The sequence below is a fragment of the Orbicella franksi genome, chromosome 9, assembly GCF_964199315.1.
Source record: "Orbicella franksi chromosome 9, jaOrbFran1.1, whole genome shotgun sequence".
Lineage (NCBI taxonomy): Eukaryota > Metazoa > Cnidaria > Anthozoa > Scleractinia > Merulinidae > Orbicella > Orbicella franksi.
In genome coordinates this window covers 2,858,892-2,880,699 of record NC_138153.1, presented here as the reverse complement: position 1 = coordinate 2,880,699, position 21,808 = coordinate 2,858,892, and the positions used below count along the sequence as shown (strand labels likewise).

The 21,808-nt window shown below is 38.4% G+C and overlaps 1 protein-coding gene across 2 annotated transcripts; it reads left to right on the top strand.

Moving 5' to 3' along the window:
* Positions 1 to 17: 17 nt before the first annotated feature.
* On the top strand, positions 18 to 21,790 carry LOC145496599 (FERM domain-containing protein 4A-like). Of its 2 annotated transcripts, XM_081476302.1 has the most exons (20): positions 18 to 547; positions 668 to 762; positions 4,219 to 4,311; positions 5,883 to 5,967; positions 8,959 to 9,038; positions 9,363 to 9,446; positions 9,756 to 9,821; positions 10,374 to 10,431; positions 10,942 to 11,028; positions 11,669 to 11,745; positions 13,405 to 13,431; positions 13,713 to 13,848; positions 14,298 to 14,442; positions 14,800 to 14,933; positions 15,531 to 15,656; positions 16,165 to 16,230; positions 16,688 to 16,765; positions 16,959 to 17,025; positions 17,407 to 17,433; positions 17,800 to 21,790. In XM_081476302.1, the coding sequence occupies exons 1-20, from the start codon at positions 473 to 475 to the stop codon at positions 18,780 to 18,782; spliced, it is 2,589 nt and encodes an 862-aa protein (XP_081332428.1). In that variant the 5' UTR covers positions 18 to 472; the 3' UTR covers positions 18,783 to 21,790. The 2 variants fall into 2 exon arrangements, with proteins under 2 accessions (XP_081332428.1, XP_081332429.1); XM_081476303.1 differs by lacking the exon at positions 13,405 to 13,431 and having other exon boundaries at positions 19 to 547.
* Positions 21,791 to 21,808: the final 18 nt, after the last annotated feature.

The following is a 21,808-nucleotide window of genomic DNA, read 5'->3' as shown; positions in this document are numbered from 1 at the left end:
TTCTCGACTTTCTAGAAAACATCGGCTTTAGAGGTGGTTTTAAAATTCTTTCGCCTCAATTTCAGAGAAACGTCTAAATTTTAACTCTTATCTTTTCTTACAGTCAAAATAAAAGTTTGCATACGGCTTTTCGCTGTTGTATTCCATGAGTTGGTTCGTCGCGGCACTTCAGAAGCTTAGTCGGGGCTTGATTGGCAGGCGGGCTTGTAATAGTCATGCGCAGAAGATTCCACTCATTCCTCCAGCAATGCAAAGCAGAAATAAAATTCCCACAGGAAATACACGGATGAGTGCGAATTTGAAGAAAGAAACTCTTTATTTTAGGACACCTGAAAGCTGCCTCCACGTTTAATCGGAGGATAAGGAAATGGCCGTGGGTAAAGGCATAGTTGAAAAGCTATGCATTGTGATTTAGACTGTCTCGGTAGCCATAGTTTCGAGAGGAATAAGCGCGGCTATCGATCTTCATAGAATGACTGATGCTCGCAAGCCGCGAAGATGTCAGATCATAATGCTGGACGAGCGACGACTGGATCTTTTAGTTCAGGTAAATAACTGTCTTACAGGTTTGACATTCAACGAAAGCTGTAAATCGCGGTGTTCTAAAATCGATGGCAGTAAACCTAATGTTAATCGCGTGTACGAACGTCTTTCTTTCACGCTTTAGCCTCGGCTCATGGCGTGTGATTTGCTTGATATGGTTGCCTCGCAAGTCGGCCTCCACGAGAAAGAATATTTTGGCCTATCTTACTCCGATGACACGTAAGTTGGTTTGATTTTATTTATACAGCGATTTAGAGGGCTTAAACGGTTTGCACTGACCATTACAGACCTGTTAAATTCAGGGTTGAGCGATGTAAACATCTGAATTGTCATGTCTTGGTTTACTCTAGCTTGGCACTAGTTATCTACAGCGATCAAACACGTGAACTACAAGCGCTGCAGTTTTATATTGTGTCCCTTAACTCGTTAGTGGACTCGTTGTTTTGATTTTGACGTATTGTGAACGACTACAAGGTGATTTTTAAAGCCTTTCTCCAAATGCTCGGGATGGTTCCTCCAGGAGGTCTGCAGTAGCGTTCTAACGTTCTCTAGGTGTCCTCTAATAAAAACAATAACCTACAACACGCTTTGACTCAATTATTTTCACTCTAACTTGCACAAAATCAGTTTCAGCTTACGTCTTAATCGTGCTAATTCTTGGATAATAACACAAATTTCTGTTTCATTCCTCTCTCTGCGCGTTAAAGCTGGGATTTTAAGCTTACAGCAGCTTAAAATCTTACGTAAGTTTTACAACTTTACTATGAGCTTAAATAGTATGATGATTACGTTGTCTTCGTCGCAATTTTTCATATGGTGAGCTCTGGTTATTTTCTGTTTGTATGTGTCAAAACACAAAACCTGTGAACTAATTCAATCATCAAAGGCAGTTATACTTTATCGAGAGAAACCTGACATACACAAGCTAATAAAGTTCTAGCCGGTGACTCATTGGAATCAGTAACAATTAGTAAAGATGTCTATTTCCGCGTTTATAACAATGTTGTGCTTTCTTGAAACGGGGATAAAAACAATATCTTTTCATATATTTATAGATAAGATACAACTGGTCACCCATCATATTGAATTCACAAGTTTTCTAGAGATAATTTCCGTAAAGAATGCAATAATTTCGGGTATTTCCTGCACTGTCGTCGGAAGATTTTGCAGGAAGTGCGTAGAAAATAGCAGAGAGTTTGTCGATTAGGAAGTTGTAATCCTTTGGTTAGGGTGTTTTTCAGCAGGAAATAAACAATAAAAATTAAAAATACGTTCGAAGTTTCCTTGGTGTAAAATGCCCACATATTTATGCCATCATACCAATTACACATTTTTGGGATTTGGTTACAGAACAAGAATTGGCAAGACAAAGTTTTCATAGAATTTATAAGTTATATTTTTCACCAATTTTTCGTGCTGATGCCAGAAATTTATGGATTGATAGATCTGTATTGCAAGGAAATAATGATATGAAAGAGACAGAGATTTTATACAATGTAAGAATGCAAAAAAAAAATTTATTTACTTAGCACTTGTCAATTATTAGAATAGTTTCTTCTAGGTGGCTAATGATGTCACTGATATACATGTAAGCTGTGAATTATTGATTTATTGAAACCTTCTGCTGACAGTGTACAACCAATTCTTTTTAAAATAACCTCTGTAAAAAAGTTTTCATCCTTGAAACTACATGCAGTGAACTTATGCACAACACATAATAAACATCAAGGATTCAATAAATATCAGCAGACGTGACATGTAAAATTATTGCAAAACATGTTAAGGTCAGGTTAAGTTCCTTGTACGGTTAAGCTTGGAATGTTTGAAGGAGCATTTAAACACAAATATATAATTTAAGTGGCTGTTTGCCAACTTGTCACGGTCCATTGCAAATAGGAGAATGTGATTGTTTATGCACCATTGTTGTTTTTCCACTGAATACAATGCTTAAGCATGTCCTTATGATTTATTCAGTACCCATCTTGGATTCCTTTTCTTTGTAAACATATGTCAAAAAAGTTAGAATATCGTTTGCAAAAGTATCACTACTAGTTGAAATAATATTTTCTCAATTTGTAAATGTATGAGTGATACCGAACTTCGCTACACCTCATTGAGTGTTTAATTTCCTTGTAACTTTGAAACTTAAGCTGTCAGCTGGATGATTAATTGTATTAAGAATAACTGGGGTACTGGAAGTGATATGATTGGTTAATATTTATTTATTATTGTTCCACCGCCCTTCTGACAATTGAGGCATTTTCATCTAAAAATAGTAAATGAATGACAAACAGAATGAATTGACCAACAGAAGCTTGTGTTATTTGTGTTCTCTCAAAGCCCTGTTTGATTTATTGTGCCAGTAAATGATGTAATTTGGCTTAATTTTACACGTAGTTATTAGCAGATTCTAAAAATGATGGAACAAAAATGCTGACAATAAATGTAATTATTACAAGATTTTCATAAATCTCTTGAACTGGCAGAGTTGTTTTGCATACTTAAATCACTACTAACAGCGTATTTATGTGCATAGTATTTATGTACATACTGGATCTTATAATAATAGCTAATAATAGCTAACCAGATATGGGCACTACTTTAACTTTTACAGTACTGCAGACAAGGAATCCCAAATCTTAGTTCATGTAATCTTGTTGTAGCAGATCTTGAACTTTTACCTGTAATCCTTACAACCAGGGCTGTCATTAAGCTTTGAGTCACTTGAAACCTTGATCTTCACACCTGTAAAAACTAGTTACCTTGTGGGTCAATCGTATCGATGAAAAGCAATGTCACCCATAACATTAAGGGGCTAGCGGATATTGAGCATACTCAGCTGAAACAGGTGGTAGATGTATGAGTTAAGCCCCTTAATGTCAGCCCTGACAAGTGGCTAGTTTTATGCATGCTTTACTTTTTAATATTTCTATGGTACATTTGGGCAGAATATTAACATTCTTTGCTTGTATGTATTTAACATACTGGTACTTTTGTACAGTAAATTTTGCTACTTAGAATTTTTTCTGTACAATTATAAAAGATTTGACACCACAGATTGAGATTTCAACAATGCCACAATTGCCATTGATAATTTACCTGAAATATTTAATGCTGAATAAGCTGGATATGTACTTGTATGTTAAAATGTCTTGATGGATTTTCCATTACTGTATCTTTGAGAGATCTTAAGAAAACTTTGAAAATATCCAAAAAAATTAGGAATGTTTGCATAACTAACAAAAATTTTGAGAAAGAACTTGATTGGAAATTTCCTTAGAAACAGTCAGAAATCTTCAGAAAATCATTGAAACTCATTTCCCAGAGTGGAGACAAGGCATGTGACCTACAGATGGAAAGTTTGCCAGTTAATTTTAGGCTTTGAGTACATGGTTTGGAGTTTGTACAGTAAGCATTAACCGATTGTTCTTGTGACCTTCTTCTCCACCGTGGTGTATTGAATTCATGAGTATGTGTTAATTAGGTGAAAAACCTAATGCAATTCTGGGATTTAATGATGAACTCCCCTCCAATATGTTTTATTGTTTTAGCCTCCACCTGGTGATTGACTAGGAATGGAATAAGAGTAGACTTTACTTTATTTAAGAAAACATACCTGTGTCTTGAACCGTTTTTGAATGCCAACTTGAATTTCACTCCTTTATGTTTTTCTAGGAGTCACCAGAACTGGCTACGGCTTGACAGACGTGTTCTGGAGCATGACCTTCCCAGATACCAGGACCCAGTTCTTTTAGTATTTTGTGTCAGGTAAGGGATGTTTCTTTCTGTACAACTTTATTTGATCTTGAAATTTCCATGACTGATAATATAACATTTCTCTAAATCTGTCCCTCTTGATCATACATTGTTTTTAGACATATTCTACAAACAAGACTTTATTTATTTTCCACCCCCGCATGTACATGTATTTGTTTACATAAAGGTGATAAAGAAATTTAACTTATGTGTAGATACCAGATATCAAATTAAAAGAAAAATAACTTAAAATGTGTATTAAGTTTGGACCATCCAAGTACATGTACATGAAGCTGATGGAGCTAATTGCATAGTAACCCAAGAAACCTATAATAAAGGAAAATAATAAGTTACTTAAATAAATAAAAATAATGAAAATAAGTACAGTTGAACCCCGCTAATTTAAATCCAGTTATTTCAAATTCCTTGCTATTGCTACCTTGGATTTGCCCCTCAGTTATTTACTATCGGTTATTTCGACCTTCTCTTATTTCACACTTTTTTCATTTACCCTGAGGCCCAGGTCAAACGCAGTACTTCACATGAGCCGAACCTAATGACAGTTTGGGTCAACTCAAATAACTAAAAGAACGCCTGTTTGAGTCAAACGTTGAATTCAATTCAGTCAAACTGAACTGCTACACCAAACAAATAACAAAAGCAGTCTTGTTGGTCAGTGGTTTTTCAAGGTAAAGTCAAAATGGCGCCTTTAGACGTTTGATTATGCGTTTGGTTCAGCTCATTTGAAGATCGGCGTCTGACCCAAAGTCGGTCTTCAGGCCTTATTCACGGCTGGCCAGGCGTGAAGAACGCCTCAGCCGCTCCAAATAAAATCAGTTGAACTTAATTGGGTCAAAGCTGAACTTCACATGAGCCCAATTGGTTGAATTGGGTCCGGCTCATGTGAAGTACAGTGTTTGACTCGTGCCTGAGAGTTTGAAAGAGCAGGATTCAACTGTTCAAGTATATGAAAATTAGAACAAATGGGCACTGACATAAAAGCTAACCTCAGTTTCATGAATTGTTCATTGTCCTAAACAATCAACCCTCCCTGATAAGTCAAAATGCTTTAAACTGAGTGCTTATGGATGGCCGGATAGTTAATGTTTATGTTGAATGACATAATCAAGGCAATTCCTTAATGGTTTACCACACATCTGGGGTGGGTACTTGGATAGGGTCCACCCTTCATCTCGTCTTCCTCAAATCTGTTAAGCAGGAAATGTCGGTGTTGTTTAATTAGTAGTCGACAATGGAACACTGTTCATTTTCCTTTAATGTCTCTGAGCCAAAAATATGTTTATTTAAACTTTCTATTTGAGAGTTTTTCACCTAAAAGGAAACATGTAATGTGGACCATTCTTGTTTCTGCAATACATAGAGAATTCTGGCTATAAAAGAAACCCATCTTCAGTGAAAATCAATGAGAATAAAACTGAATTTTGGGTTTACTCTGCAAAGTTATGCTGTTGTTTTAGTTACATTGTTCTGTTCTCGTTACATTGTTACGTTGTAGATTTTGACATGTTATCAGATTTAGTAGTGTTTCTTGTTAAATTAATTATTGATAATTTCAATTTCAGGTTTTTTGTCCCAAACATTTTAATCTTAAAAGAAACAAGCACTGTGGAGCTTTTCTTCCTCCAAGCAAGAATTCTTATTTTTAAGGTATGAGTAACATCACCAAAAATAATTTTGTTGGTAGTCAATGTCTAGAAACACACAAGCGTACAGTGCAACTCAGATATATGTGAACTACGCATACGCGTATTATACGAGTATATTTTGTGTATACGCGTATGTTAATACATGCACATATGCGCGTATATACGTGCATATATGTCTCTTTGTTATGCATTCCCACAAGTTTCTTTGTGTGAAGCAGTGTTTGTGAAACAAAGGACATTACATTTCTGGGAATGAAAAAGGCTTGAAAGGGAAATTTGCATGTTGTTAAAACGTCCTGCCGATCAATGAAAGCTATCATATTTCGAGTTTTCGGTCACTTCGCAAATTCACCGACAAACTACCATTTATTAACACTTGCTTGATCTTAAGCTACCAAAAATGGGAAGAAAATTGAAACAGTCGCTTGAACTCCCTATTTTAACACGTGAACTTAATGTTTTTACAAGTAAAGAGCTGTGTTTTGGCACATGTTGGCAAGTCGTTTGTGAAATCTTTGTCTGAATGGCATGTACTAAAACCTGAAACAACGAAACAAAACCATCGAAACGAGCGAAACGAAACCACTGAAATGAGCAAAACAACCAAAACGAGTTAAATAACAAGTAAATAAATGAAAAAGTTAAAAACTAGCCTTGATATCTGGCACGTTACTATGGCAGCCTGATCTCGTACCCAGATTCACATGTGTGACATCGTTACATCTCAAACCTGAAAGATGGATGAGCGCAAGGGTGTCGACGACGACCACAAAGACATCGAGAAAAAGGTGAGTATTTTTCACATTTTGAATGGAATTCTAGCTAAAACAAGGAAAGTAATTTCAAAGAAAGGTTTAATGGTCGTATCGTGGATTCTTAGGAGGTGGCGAATCGACAACACCAAACCCATGATGTATGGAAACACAATCTCAAGAGTATCCGTGAAGAGCTGAGCGCCTAAAAAGAAATTACTTTGAGAACTGCGGGAGTCATGAAGGCCTGATGGTAATATGATTAAAGCCTGTGAAGTCGCCCTCGTTTATCTTTAGAGATATATATTAAAGAAAGTCCTGGTTCGCAGGAAGAATGCTGCAAAGTCATTCTTGAAAAGACCATTCAATTCGCCACCGTCTAAGAATCCACGATACGACCAGAAAACCTTTCTTTGAAATTAGATTTCTTGTTTTAGTTAGAATACCATTCAGAATGTGAAAATACCCACCATTTTCTCAATATCTTCCTGCTCGACACGCTTGGGCTCATCCACCTTTCAGGTTTGTGATGTCACAATGTCACACATGTGGCTTAAGAGCAGGATCTGGGTACGAGATCCGGCTGCCATAGTAACGCACTAGAGCTCAAGACTTTTTTGTTTTAACTTTTTTGGTTATTTACTTACTATTTTACTCGTTTCGGTCGTTTCGCTTGTTTCAGTGGTTTCGTTTCGCTCGTTTCGTTGTTTCAGGTTTTAGTACATGCCCCGAAGACCTTGCCAAAAAAATTATATCTCCGGTTATATTTGACGCAAATCGTTCATTCACACGGTAAAATGTTCTTTCTTTAACCAAATAATTGTTCATCAAAGTTTCCCTGGTGCGTCACTTGCGTTTAGTTATTTTTTCTTCGAGGAAAAGTTCTGTGTTTCGGCGTGCGTTGGCAAGTCGCTTGTGAGAATGTTAATTGTTTGAAGCGTTCCGAAGACCTTGTTGAGAAAATGATATCTCCGGTTATATCTGACACAAACCGTTCCAAATGGTAAAATACTCTTTCCCCGACAAGAGAATTGTTTACTGAAGTTTCTATGGTGTGCTGCTCACATTTTGTTATTTTTAATTTTCTTCAAGGAAAAGTTCTGTGTTTCGGCACACGTTTCCAAGTCGCGCGCTTGCTTGGACCATGTTTACTTTGTGTCGAAAAAAAGTTATCATTCGGTTGTGTTTGCTGCATGAAGATGGGATTGTTGAAGTATGTAGGTTCTATTTGACAAAAAGAAAATGGTAAATTTTTGATTTAACGGCAAAATACTCTCTCTTTTAATTATATTCAGTCAGTTAATTTTCTGTCAAGTGCCCAATTGCAAAGTGTTAGTTTCAGCCAACATTTTGCTAATAACTCTAGTCTGAAGGCATACGTGCACATACTGTATATGCGTATTTAAAATAAAGAAAACTCTTTCTCGCTCTGTGGCAAGCTGTCAAGCCATTGAAAACAACAATGACCTCTTAAGAAAAGAAAAAACAATAGGTTAGCTCATACATACTAATCAGGCATACGCGTATGTGCGTATATGCATACGCGTACGTGCGTATCTGCATACGCATATACACGTATTGGGCTGACGCGAATTACGCGTATATTTTGGTTCGGATATATCTGAGCTGCACTGTAGGGCTGGCTTCAAATGAGTTACAGGTGTGAATGCAACACACAGCATGCAGTCTTAGTGGGTACTGTTATTATCCTCAGTTACACTGTACAATAAGTTCACACATTAGCATTGTCCATACCAGCACAAAATACTTGTAATTTAACAATATAAATCTACTAGCAGTGTATTCATCTAGCATATACATGTAAAGTTAAGATGATGACAATGACATTGCTGACAATGCCAAGGACAATGATGACAGCAAAAACAATATTGTCAAGCAGTTTCTTTCATGAGACATTGCTTGACCATGTATGTGTACATGTACTATAGAGAACTGTTTGCACCAAAATTGTGTTTACATATTAAAATGGGTTTGTTTATTTCATTTGTAAAGTTAACACTGTATCTGTTTTTCATGTACATGTATAACAAGTCTGAAGGCTGTTGATAATGAAAATCGGTTTCAGCATTAATTCTGAAAGCTAACTAGGAGTGCTCTCTTACTAACATGCAAATCAACCTTACAGTGCTTATGAAAATCTTAACCAAGAAATTCACCTTGTGGCTGTTTGCCCAGACCATTATCTAAACATACAGTCATGTAATATGTTGATGTTGTAGGGTACAATTCAGTGTGATAGTGAAACCGTGTTTGAGCTTGCTGCCCTCGCTCTTCATGCAACCAATGGAGACTACACAAGGTGCGTCAGTGTCTTCTTCCTTTCATGCTTTAAACTGACTAAGGTCAGTCATTTGACAAATAATTTTAATGGCCACACAAAGGTTTTATATCATTGTTTTGCATATTGATCATGATTTACATTTACAATCAGTTCACTGTTGTGAGTTTGAAAAAACTCTCATTCTTGTTCTACAATATCCCTTTTTCACATACATGTGGAAATCAATTAATTTAGAGTAGCCCAGAGCAGTTCATTGATGTAACAGTTCTACCAGTCATGTTTTTTAAGCTATATCTTTTCTCACTCAAACACTGTGTAATTATTTTTGTATCATTATTTCAGTGATGAGGCAGCAAAAGTAGAACTCAGGAAGCTACCTGTTCTTCCAACTAGAACACTCAAAGAACGACCATCCATAACTTATTGGTGAGTGTAAAAAAGAGTGATTATTTACAATAACCTTCCTAACATGTGTTAGGGCTGATTGGATGACATAATTTTGTCACATCTACAAACTGACATTAAGTAGATGCAATTAGAATACCAAATATTTTTATGTAAATCGTTATTGAATTCAGATTTGAGCATGTCAATCCAATATTGTCTCCATGGTTATTTTCCTACTTTGTTTCTTACAGCAGTACAAATGTTTGGCTATGATAGAGATATCATGGTGTTTTGTTCGAAGTAATGAGATTTTTATGTTCTTTTTTTTTTTTTTTTTTGTTGCTACAGTGAAGATAAAGTGTTAGAGTACTACAAAAGATCTGCTGGGCAGACAAGAGGTGAATCTATTGTCAGGTAAACTGCAAATTGTCTAAAATAACAATCATGGTAATTTTAATTGACTTCTGAAATTAATGTATCAACTAAAGTTACAAGTAAACATAGTGATGTTATGAGAAGGGTTTAAATTCTATTTTAATTGACATATTAGCATTCTGTGTGAGAGACCATGTTTTATTAGATTTAAAACAAACTCACACGGAAGACAAGTTAATAGACAAGTTAATAGAGTTTTGTGTGTAAATATGATACAACATGGATTTGGTTTGTGTATGTAGGTTCAAACATCTACATGTTTGAAGCCATATTTTCAGTTTTTTTAATATATATCCATACATGTATATATTTTTTGTCGTGCAACATATTTTACAGCCAAGCCAATTAATCAATGCAAAAGGTTTAAAATGTGTAATTTAGGGTGACTGGACTTGTGTGCTGTACTTCAATGTTTTCGTTTTTCTAAACTCACCCTTGTGTTTACATCCAGATGCATAAACATGCACACATATAAATTGAAGAAATCTGGCTTTTGTTTCTTTTTTAATTACAATTTTTTTTTCTCTTCAGGTATCTTTGTATTTTTCAAAGTTTGCCAACTTATGGTGTTCATTACTATGAAGTTAAGGTAAGGAACACACAACAGTCACAATCTATAAAATTTGTATGATATGGGGATAACAGACAGTGCTTCATTTTAAACTATCCATAAATTCAAATAGCCATGTTGTGCTTATTGAGTTTGTTGGATAATGTACTTGTGATAGTACATGTAAATCCAGCATTTATAATCTGAGTCATAGAGTGTTTTGAAACCCAGTGGTTCAACAGGACAGCCCATAATAGATATTTATAAGGATTTTTACCACCAATGATCGCACCTTTTCGTCTCCCTAAGAGCAACATAAAGGACACTGTAATTTTAAGTGTTTGAATACATCTCTACAAATCTCTTAGATATGAGTCCTTGAGGTTGTGCGAATGGCAGGAGCCTTACACCATGCTGTGTTCTTAGGTGGTTTTGAATGGGAATGGCTATTTATTGAGTTTGTTAATATACTGTAGCTGTAGTGACATCATCTTTAAAGAAGTTTACATGTCCAGGTTTGATACATTACTACTTATTTCCTTTCTTTAGGACAAAACCAATATGCCATGGTGGTTAGGACTCAGTCCTAAAGGAATTGGTCTTTATGACCATGGAGATAAGATCAAACCCAGAAAGGTAATCCTCAGTAATGCAAATATTATTTAACAAATAAAGAAGCCTAATCCATGTATTACACTGTGATAAAACATGACGGGCATTTGAGAACACAAGGGAATTAACACGAACCACAGGCGAGTGTTTTCTACATTTCCCTCGTGTTCTCAAATGCCTGTCGTGTTTTACCACACTGTAATACACAGATTAGGCTTCTTCATTTGCTTTAGTAGAGTAGAAACAACAAAGCACACAGATCGACAAACTGATGTAATTTAATGCCACTTAAGTGCTACACATGCCTCGTCTTCAAGACTTTCTGCTGCTTCACAGATCACTCCATCACAAATTTCTTCAAAGGAAGTGTTTTCACCATCGCCAACAAGCTGTCATTCTCTCTTCATTGTCCAAAGATTGGAGCTGCAGAATCTAACTTTGGATCACTTAGCAGGGGTTGCTTTTACTGGTTTCTCAGAAACCAATCTTTCACACACTAAGCAGTAAAATGTATTGCTACTTAATGTTTATGTCTTGGTTTCAGACTAGCATCTGCAACATTAAATTGAAAAAATTATAAAAGAATGCAAATTCACATTTAAACCGTCTGGCATAATCAAGTGTATTTTTTGTTTTAATTTATGTTCTATTTCCTTTTTTTCAGATTTTCATGTGGAGTCAGATAGAGAATATATACTTTCGGGACAGGAAATTCTCCATTGAGATTAGAGATTCCTACAGGTTAGTCATAACAAGTAGTAAAAAACTATTTTTTCTAACCTTTGAAAAATAATGTTATAATTACTTTGGTAGGTTTTCTTTTGATTGATCCTGCTGCCTCTTGCTATGGAACTATAGCACTGGGAGGCAAGCATCTGGCTAGCTAGTTGTAACAGGCTGCCACAAGTGGACATTGCATCCAGTACCTTGGCCTAGCCTTTTCTTCTTCTTCCAGGCCAGATGGTAGATCACTTAAACTTTTATTAGTCCCCTATTTGTGTAAGCAATATCATAAATAAGCAAAATCATTTTAGCTTAATATTTATTTTACCTTGTATAATCACCAGTGGCTGGTTTAATTTGAACTCCTGTCCCTAAAATAAAAATTTAAAACTTTCTTGATTAACTTGGGGTGTCGACCTCTTGGCCTTTCCTCTTATAAAATCAATATTAACGCCCAAGTCGCTAGTGGAGGGAAGGTGCCTACGAAGTCTGGGGGCTGCAACCGCAGTCACATCCCCAAGGCGCTAGAACACCTGACTGGCCTGCCCAACCCACAACCAAGCCATGGGCCCCCCATGCCAAGCCCCCTACAGGCACCCGTCACACTCAAGCCAGATGGCATTGGTGGAAAAAAAAAATGCTGAAAAGAGGGGGGGGGGGGGGGGGGGATAGGGAGGGAACGCCGAGAACCGCTAAACTATAATTCAATCCACAACGCCACACTAACAGAGCGATGAACACACTGCAAGCACATGGGATGACAACACACGTACTAACCAAAAATACCGCTGGACAATGTCAGCCCCAGGGCTCTCACGACCATATGACTGCTGCAAACGCTACAGAACGCACCAAACGCTAAACAAACGCTAACAGATGGCCAAGGCACAATCAAACGCCTACAAAAAACGCTACTGACCAGACTCGCTCCTGGTCATAAACTATGTAAAATTTCATTGAACTATATCAAACGCTACAGAACGCACCAAACTCTAACCAAACGCTCACAGACGGCCAAAACACTAACAACCGCCTATGAAAACGCTACTGACCAGACTAGCTCCTAGTCGTTAACTATGTTAAATTTCATTTAACTATATATCAAACAGTTGCATGAGATGAGCTAAATTACCAGACAGATTTTAAGTTTAAAATTTCAATGGATAAGGAATAAATTCCTCGGTTAGACCTACCAACATATATAACCTGAGTTGACATGAATTTAACCCTGTATATCCACAGTTTTTTCCACTTACAGTTCTTCTATAATTTGAATTTTCTCAAACAATTTTTTACCCAAAATACTTCACCCACCCATTGGGCAAGTGAAGGATGGAATCCACTCGCCTAACCAGGGCTGTGCTCTTACTAGAAGTGCCTGGGTGCCGTAGGCGACTAACTTTTGCCTTTGGGCAACTGGAATAACTTACTTTTTTCATATAAGCTTAAGTGCCGGGCACCCTGGATTTCATGGTTAGGAACCTAAACTTGAGCTCCTCGTAATTTTTCTTACACCACAGCCTTGCTGACTGCAAAATCCCCAAGCCTGGGCTGTGAGACATGAGTTTCTTTGCACACTGATCGTTATCATCGTGCATGCCCAATAAACAGCGATTGTCACCCAGGGATTGAATAGGATTAACCTCCTCATATCATATTTAATTTTCCACATTCCAGATATGAATTTAAGGACAGTAAAGCTAGGTATGTCAAGCTACGAATGTGACAACACTATTAAACGTAAATTAGATAAAGTAAAGAGAAGCAAACTAAAGTAAACTAAACTAGTGTAAGTAAAAGTATGTAAAACTAAAAGTAATCGCAACTACATGTCAAGTTAAGACTTAGTAAATAAATTAAATGATAGTAATTTAAAGTTGTTTATTATGATTGCAGTTGTGCAGTTGGACAAAATTTTCATTTGTATGAATGCAGGCAGTGTTTTTAAATGATTGCACATTTATCATTTTTGAATGTTTGTGTAGAACAATAAGCCGCAAGCCAGGCGCAGGAAGCATGATGGTTCATGCCTGGTTTTCCAGCACAGCTGCATTGGCCAAAACAATGTGGACGATGGCTATAAGTCAACATCAATTTTACCTGGACAAGAAACAGGTTGAGGTAAGAAAAATGGAGGAGAGCTTAAAGGGGGTGGTAAGAGTATTGGAATGACAGAATTATGACTTGGCAGGAACTGAGAACTCACGGATTAATAAATTATTGCAGTATAAAAAGAGGGGCATAATGTCCTCATATTGTCTTGATGTACCACAAAACGCTCAACGCTGACAAACAGGAAACAGGAAGGTGAGACATCCAGTATAGAGAATTGACAGATTAAGCTTGGGGTTTAGCGATATTTTTCCTGAGCGGCCTTACTCTGATGCTGGAAAATTTGCAGTGGTGAACAGAGAGTGCAGTATGTTTTAGTTTGCATCTTGACTAGTTGGGAAAAAAAAAAGGAATTGTGTTTTTTTTCCCATTCGCTTTTAGCAGGCGCAAAACCAGAGGCAAAAACTTTCAGTAACAATTATAAAGGTGCTAATCGGTGATTCTCACTTGTGGTTTAGGCCAAGATAACTCTGCGGAGAACTCTTCGAGACATGGCACGTGAGTTGTCGCAGTCCACAGGATCATTGCCTTCATCCACTTCAGACAGCATGAGTACCAAGAGTGATCAGTCGCACAGTGTGTCCAGCATCAGCACGAATGGAGGTTAGTCACGCTTACAATATTGTACATACTAGTTACGTAACGCTCTCTCGTGGTATACCATGGAATATTCCACGAGTCACTTGCATTTTCTCGGGCTTATTTTGCTCACGTACAAAATTACCTTTGAATTGAAAGAAAGCTGAAAATAGTTTATAAAGATAGAAAAACACCCAAGAGATAATCGTAATAAACCATAAAGGAAAAGGGATGGTTAAGGATAGAGAAGATCAACACGGATTACAAACGACGAACTTGAAACATTCAGGCTAAACTTTTCAAGATTCGCAAACGTAGCTCCTCTAACGGCTTAGTCCTGTTAAATGTTTTGTACTAAGAGCATGTTATTATGTCTTAAAGGTGATAACTTATCGTCGCTTCCGAAAGCGGCGGAACGCGAGATGTTGACAGCTTTGGCGGCGAGAAAAGAGGCTCTTCTGGATAAACTGAAAGAAAAGATGGACGAACTCAAATCACTGTGTATGCAGGAGGCGGTAAGTTAGAAATAAAACATGATCAGATGATAAAAACTCGCTGCCAGGCAAACCTTTGTCGATTAAAGTACAGCTACGCAAGAAAAGGTGTTGTTATCAAAGCTTGTCATTAAGGGGACAGGATAGATACATGTTGCCCTACTCTGGAAAGGGCGCTTATTTTATTTCCAGTTCACTCCGCTTGTAACTAGCCTGTCCACAGACCCTCTAGATTTTGTCTTGAGTTCGTAGAGATCGCAAGCTTAGCGAAATATAAACCCGGCGCGTGGAATACGCGCGCTAAACCGCGCTCGCTTTCACGCGCGCTCGACGAAAACAAAAATTCGCAGACCAAAAGAAAAGTCTATGGACAGGCTACTTGTAACAACAGGTGAAGAGAAAAACCACAGACAAGTTCTGCTCTAAATTAAAATAATGCCAAATGAAGTCGATTTTTGGACTGACGCGGACTGTGAAATAATGGCAAAATAGCCAAAGTAAACTTGCTAACAAGAAAGAGAGAAATAAATTATTTGTGTCGTTTGTAATCATTCAAACATTAGACGTTTTTAGTCATACTTACTACAGAACTTACGTAGGCTTGAACTTTGTTTCTAGGAATTCACTGGCGAGTATCCCCCGGAGACCCCCTATACCCCTGGGAGTCCCCTGCCACCAATCCGACGGAGAGTAGGCACCGCCTTTGAATTCTCCGAGTTTATCATCAGCGGCGAAAAGGACGAGGTAACTATAATAGCGATGAAAAACCTCTGGCTTGTCACGTGTGTTATGAATGCAGTCTTACATTTCTTTTGTGCCATATTTCGCTCCTGTAACTCGACCAACTAATCAAAATACTTAATTTCTGGTCTTATGGTGATGTTTCAACAGCACCTTTTCAAACAGTAAGTCGTGCGGTAAATCTTTTATCAACCAAGGTCACTTGAGAAGGCTCTGAGAGGATATAGGCCCTCGGTCTTTTTGTAAAGACCTCGTTGAGCTAAATCCTTAAGAGATGGAGGACTGATATCCTCCCTGTACCGCCTTTGCACTTGGTTAATAACACAGTTATGTCATGTAATCTGATACGTGTCGTGCGATCTTACACCTGTCCCAGGATGCAGACTAATTCTTACATACCATTTCTATTTCCTTCTTGGACTCTGACTTTCCACATTTTTTAAAGTGAACGTTTTGAACGATGTTCTTTCGTTCCTCTAAATTTTCTTGCAATCTGTTTTTCTTCCGTCAGGATGAGGAAATCAAGACCATGGCAAGAGAGCTTGAAATCCAGTCACAGATAACAACTGCTGCGCAGGTATTCATTTATATCAGATTCACAGCTGCGTCCAACCATCTCAATGATTCCCAATCGGAATTCAGGGTTTTTGACGTAATGTTGAGCACCTTTAGTGGAGGCGTAATGGCCTCATGGTTAGTGCGCTCGCCTCCGGATCGAGCGGTCCGGGTTCGAGCCCTGACCGGCGGCGTTGCGTTGTGTTCTTGGACAAGACACTTTGCTCCCACAGTGCCTCTCTCCGCCCAGGTGTATGAATGGGTACTGGCAAATCGAACGCTTTGTGTAACCCTGTGATGGACTAGCAGCCCAACCAGGGGGGAGTAGAAATACTCCCAGTCGCTTCATGTTACAGAAACCGGGATAAGCTCCGGCCTGATGGGCCACTTGGCTCGTATGCAGACTTTACCTTAGACGTTCTTATTTTCAACCAACACCTGTATTGATCGTTTTGTGATTTGTTCTTGTTCGCTGTCAGAAACTTGCCGAGGACCGTAGCGTTAACAAGAACGTCAGAAAAACTAGGAAGTTAACGTACCAGAAGTCACTGAGAAGGGTGAGCAACATGTAACACTGTCTTGCTGTGCTCGTAAAATTGCCGCGCGATGGAAAATGCGTTGCTAGTGAAGCCGCGAGAGGGCTCGTAGTTTGCCATCGCGCGACAACGAAAACACCAGCTAAACTAGGCTATGTTTTTTTACATTTCATCTGTTTAACTTCATGTTATCTTTGCACATCTGTCATTTTAGCTCAAAGACATGGAAGAGAATCTTCGAAAAGTGAAGGAATCTCGATTGCTAGTGAAGTCCAACCACGGTAATGGGACATAATTTAACTCTGACTTCCATAGTGCGTAATAATGAGGTTAGTTTGTTGGAACTTCAGTACCATCCGTACGTGACACTCGCCTTCGTCGCAGATGTTTGCGTGACCGCCGGGATTTTATATCAGCCACGCGAGTCATGCAAAAAATACCGAGGGAGGCTAAATCGCCACCAGCTTTTTCTCCCTGGGTTTTACACTGTTCGATTGTGCCAATACTTTTTTCCAGGTTTTGCTTACGTTGACTGACCTATCCAACCCGTTCATTAGCTGAGCTGCTGCTAAAATCGCCATACGTGACGAACTCAGATCTCGGATTTAGATTAATTTTCTCCGTTCCACACGCATCTAACTTGTTCTCTGCTTGTTCAACAGATGTGGAAGATAGCAGTGTAGGAGAAGGTAAGACACGCCAGTTATCTGCAAAATGTTGTGTCGTCAAACTTTAAGCAAAGTAGAGAATTGTTCAATCGATTGGCTTAAAACCAAAACCAATGCAATCACAATGGCCATTCTCAAAAAAAAAAGTGGTTCACAGTGAATCCTGCGGGCAAGCTTTCTTGGCAGCTTTCACATTAGGCTTACAGAGTGTGCCATGCACAACTCAAAACAAATACAGCAAACAGGCACTAAGCGCGGAAATTAAAACACGTGACAAGTCACCAGCGGTTTTGAATTGGTTGAGAAGAGGGCGCGAGTTTTTAAAACCTATCACATCGAAGGGAATTGTTAATAAATTTAACTGGATTATTTCTGTCGTGGTTTTAGGTTTCTATCGTTCTCATTCGTTATCCAACGGGAGCAGCTACACTCAAACAGAGAGACTAAGCCCTCAGCGCTATCGAACAAGCGTCAGCCTGAGCCTTGCTTCAAGGAACGGAAGTATCATCAGCGCAGAAAGCCTTCAGGATAGGGATGCACTCGAGCGGGGTTATTATAGCGGGCCACCGTCTCCGGTGATATCACCGTATCGGAAGACTCCTCCGAGTCCCACGGCTAGGTCTTATCAGGGAATCTCAGAGACACGACGACAGCATAGCCCCCTTGCTAATGGTCCCCGGGCGGGGAGATTTTCGCTCTTGGGGGAAAACAACCGTGCAATTCCGGCGTTCCAGTATTCGGATAGTGATACTCGCAGCGACTCCTCTACGAAGCCGTCCTCGGTGAGTTCGTACGCGAACTCGGAAGACCTCGGAGAAAATCCGGAACCTTACGGGCACCATCGGAGAATCGGCAACTCGTGTGAAAGTTTGGACGAGAATCACATCCGAGGGCCGAGTCCTCGGTTGTTTGCAAATCGTTCCGCGGGACAGAGTTCGGAGAGTCTTAACAGCGACCACGAAGGAAGCAACTCCCTGTTTAGTCCTATGCGGAGTCAACGGTCATTTTCATTTGACGCTCGACCTTCCAACTTAAGACTCCCAAATGCGAAGTATTTAAACACCAGTGACTTGGCAATTATGAGTACTTCAGGCATGGCGGGAACTTATTCTGTGAATCACAGTTCAAGACTGTCTCCTAATCTCTCTGGTAAAGGCTACATATCAACGTCTTTATCGACCATTGATAAGCCTGCCCTGCTATCGAATATGAATCTAAGGACAGCTAAATCTCAAGTGAACATGTCAGCAGTACCTTACCTGACAAATCCGGGATATTATCGGACTAACCAACCGTCGGAATCGTCCATATTTGAAGAGGACTTGCTAGAATGGAGAGCGAACGACGATTCAGAGGCCACGTTGGTGTAAACTCGATATCTCTAATCAGGAAAATAATCTATCGGTTCTCTTGAAGTACATCTGAGATGGCACGAAGCTACTTGAATGGAAGAGAATAACAAATCACGGACGCGATATTGGCATAGATCGATATCTTGGAGATCGGCCGAGAGTTCGCAAGGCTGCTTCGTTTAACTGCCGAATAACTTTTAGACATATTTTATTACATCACCGCTGGTATAGTTGTATATGAACACAAAAAGAAAATAATTGTTTTATAGTTGTTTAAATCGGTATTCATTACCAAATGGTTGTGTATTGGAAAGCAAGTGTCACAGGTTTTCGTTACCCGAGTCACGCCACTTTTGTCTGTTGCGTGACAACCCAAATAACGAAACAAAAGGAAAATTCAAATGTGGTTAAAATTCGTTACAAAACTGTATATGGTTTACGTTTGTAATTTTTTAAGGTGATAGTACTTTGTACAGATTACTAAAATTTTAGCTCAGATCTACCTTTAAATAGTTACTGATAGAGCTGTTCTTTATCAGTTTGATAAATTAAGACTAATTTTTGACGTATATATGTATCACTCTACAATATTGACAAATATTTAGCACTATGTCGTGGCAATTCACCAGATTAAGCAATCTGCCTTATCAGTTAAAAGAACCAATTCACGAGGTTATATTGATAATTTTGAATATTTATCCGACAAGCGAAATCGAAAAGAATTTGTTTCAACGTTGAAGCAGAATGTGCCAACGAACAGTCCTGAGTTTGCGTTAATTTATCACGTGCCTGTTTTCTTGGAAACAAAAAACTAGTCATATGACGTTGGCAGACATGGAATTTTTCGATAAAACACTTAGCTGAGCTACCAATTTGTTACCCAACCTGAAAGGTTAAATTTCATGGAATTTTAAATATTCTATGGATTTTATGCTTTTAAATAACCTGACATTTGTATTCTGGGAAATTTTCTTGCACCGTCTCTATTTCGTGTATGGTTTGTTCTTTTCCATGAAATGGTTTCCCTGCTTTTTAGAATGTTTACGTTTCCATAAAATCTCACCCTTTAACAATACACGCCTTATAAATAATATACTTTGTGTTGGCCCTCGTTCCACTTCTGATAGATTCTGGTAGGTTCGTAGTTTAAGTTGTTTTGGCATGAAAGAGTCACTACACCAATATATCAAAAAGATTTCCGTGTATAGCTGCTAGGTCGATCAGGCAAGCGTAGTACGTGTTATTACATCTGACAAAGAGGTGCCAAAAAAAGTATGTCTAAACCTTTATGTTGTGTGACCCAAGGTAGGAGTCAGCGTGAACACATGTTAAACGGTGAAATGCAAGCGAATGGAACTGAATTCGATTTTGCTGAATATGTCTTAAAACTGCTCTGAACAAGACTTCAAAATGTACATTAATAACCAATGACACCAAAGTGGAAATAATTATCTATACTTTTGAGTTTTGCCGTTCTGTATTTATTTCATAGAATGCGGGTGAAAATATCTCGCTATTATATAAGGTCGTCTCAGGCTCTTAATCGGATTTATTATGTACGGGTTTTTTTTTTTTGAGTCCGTGTGGTAAAGGTGCAACAGAGGACAAATTGAATTTTGAGTAAAACTGATATTTCATATTAAATTGTGTAAATACTAAAAGGAAATACCTATCATTCTAGCTAATTTTACCATGTTTTTATTCCTAGAGATCTCATCAGTTCCATTACGTACGCAAAGTATTTAAATAAAATGTGAACGTACATAATCTTGTCCAGCTTGTCAATTACTCTTACATTCGAAAGATCAAGATAAAAAAACACTCCTTAACGATTGTCATACGTGTCCCTTGATAAAAGTCCAGAGAATTTGTTGTTATGTCAAAAGGTTATTTCTTAGTTACTGATTTTCTTTACCCTCAGTGGTAAGCATTAATTAGCGTTGCCTACCTGTAACAGTCCCCACCCCCAAGGAAAAACGGCGGGGGTGGGTACGGCTACACGTAGGGGCTTGATTAGTGCTAGGGTTTGTTAATGATCGACATTTTAGGGAGAATCTAGCAGTGAATCATATTTGGAGAAATAACATACAATGTTGCTTTGGAGATTCAAGAGAAACCGTGTGACCGGATCGTCTTTCAAAAGCTGTGAATTATTGTTAATATTTTTTGATGTGATTCGTAACATCGTTAACACGTAATACGAAATGAGGATCATTTTATTAACTCGGAAATTTAAAGGATTTCGTTCCCGTTAAGATTACACCTCTACCGAAGTCCACAAAAGAAAAACAAATTGAATGCAGCTCAAAATCAAACATGTTTGTATAGCTGCCCCTGCCTTGTTCAGTGGTCTTCTTTTCGACTCTTTATTTCGATGTATTCATATGGTCTGCGTTTTATAAATGATGTGGTTTATTAGACTGCTGGTATCTTCTGTTGTGATCAAAAGCACTGTCGGACGATTACAACTAGTTTCCTCCGCAAACAACTCCACTGTCGAGGGAGGACTTAAAAAGAATGAAAAAACGACTCGTCCTTGAGCTCTGTCGTGGGAGCCCCACGACTAATAAGGAAATAGATGAAGAGTTGATAACTCATTTTCCTAGTGTGTCTTTCATCCCTAGTCTTTCTTATTACCTTCTTTTTCATTCGCTCCGAACGTTCTCCTGGGGGCGAGGTTACCGTGCACACCTCTCGATGCAGAGGGTGCGATGGTTTTGTTTTGTATGAAATATCGCAGATCACTTTACTCGGAGGAGTGGGCGGGGCCGATAGTAGTTTCCTTATGATTATTTGTTTGTTAGTTTTGTTTTTTTAGGGGCGTTGGGTTGGTGGGGGGGGAGAACTGAGTATTTGTTAGGCAGTGGGTTTTATTTTAGGGATAAATCAAATGGGAGGCCCCTTTCGCTGCTACTGTAAGGGTGGTTCACTGTATCCCTTCCAACCAAACATCGATATATCAATATCCCTGATCATTTATCAAAATACTGCACTTGCCGAATTGGCCAACACTAATATGGTAACGCGTCCAACCCGCTGTGTGT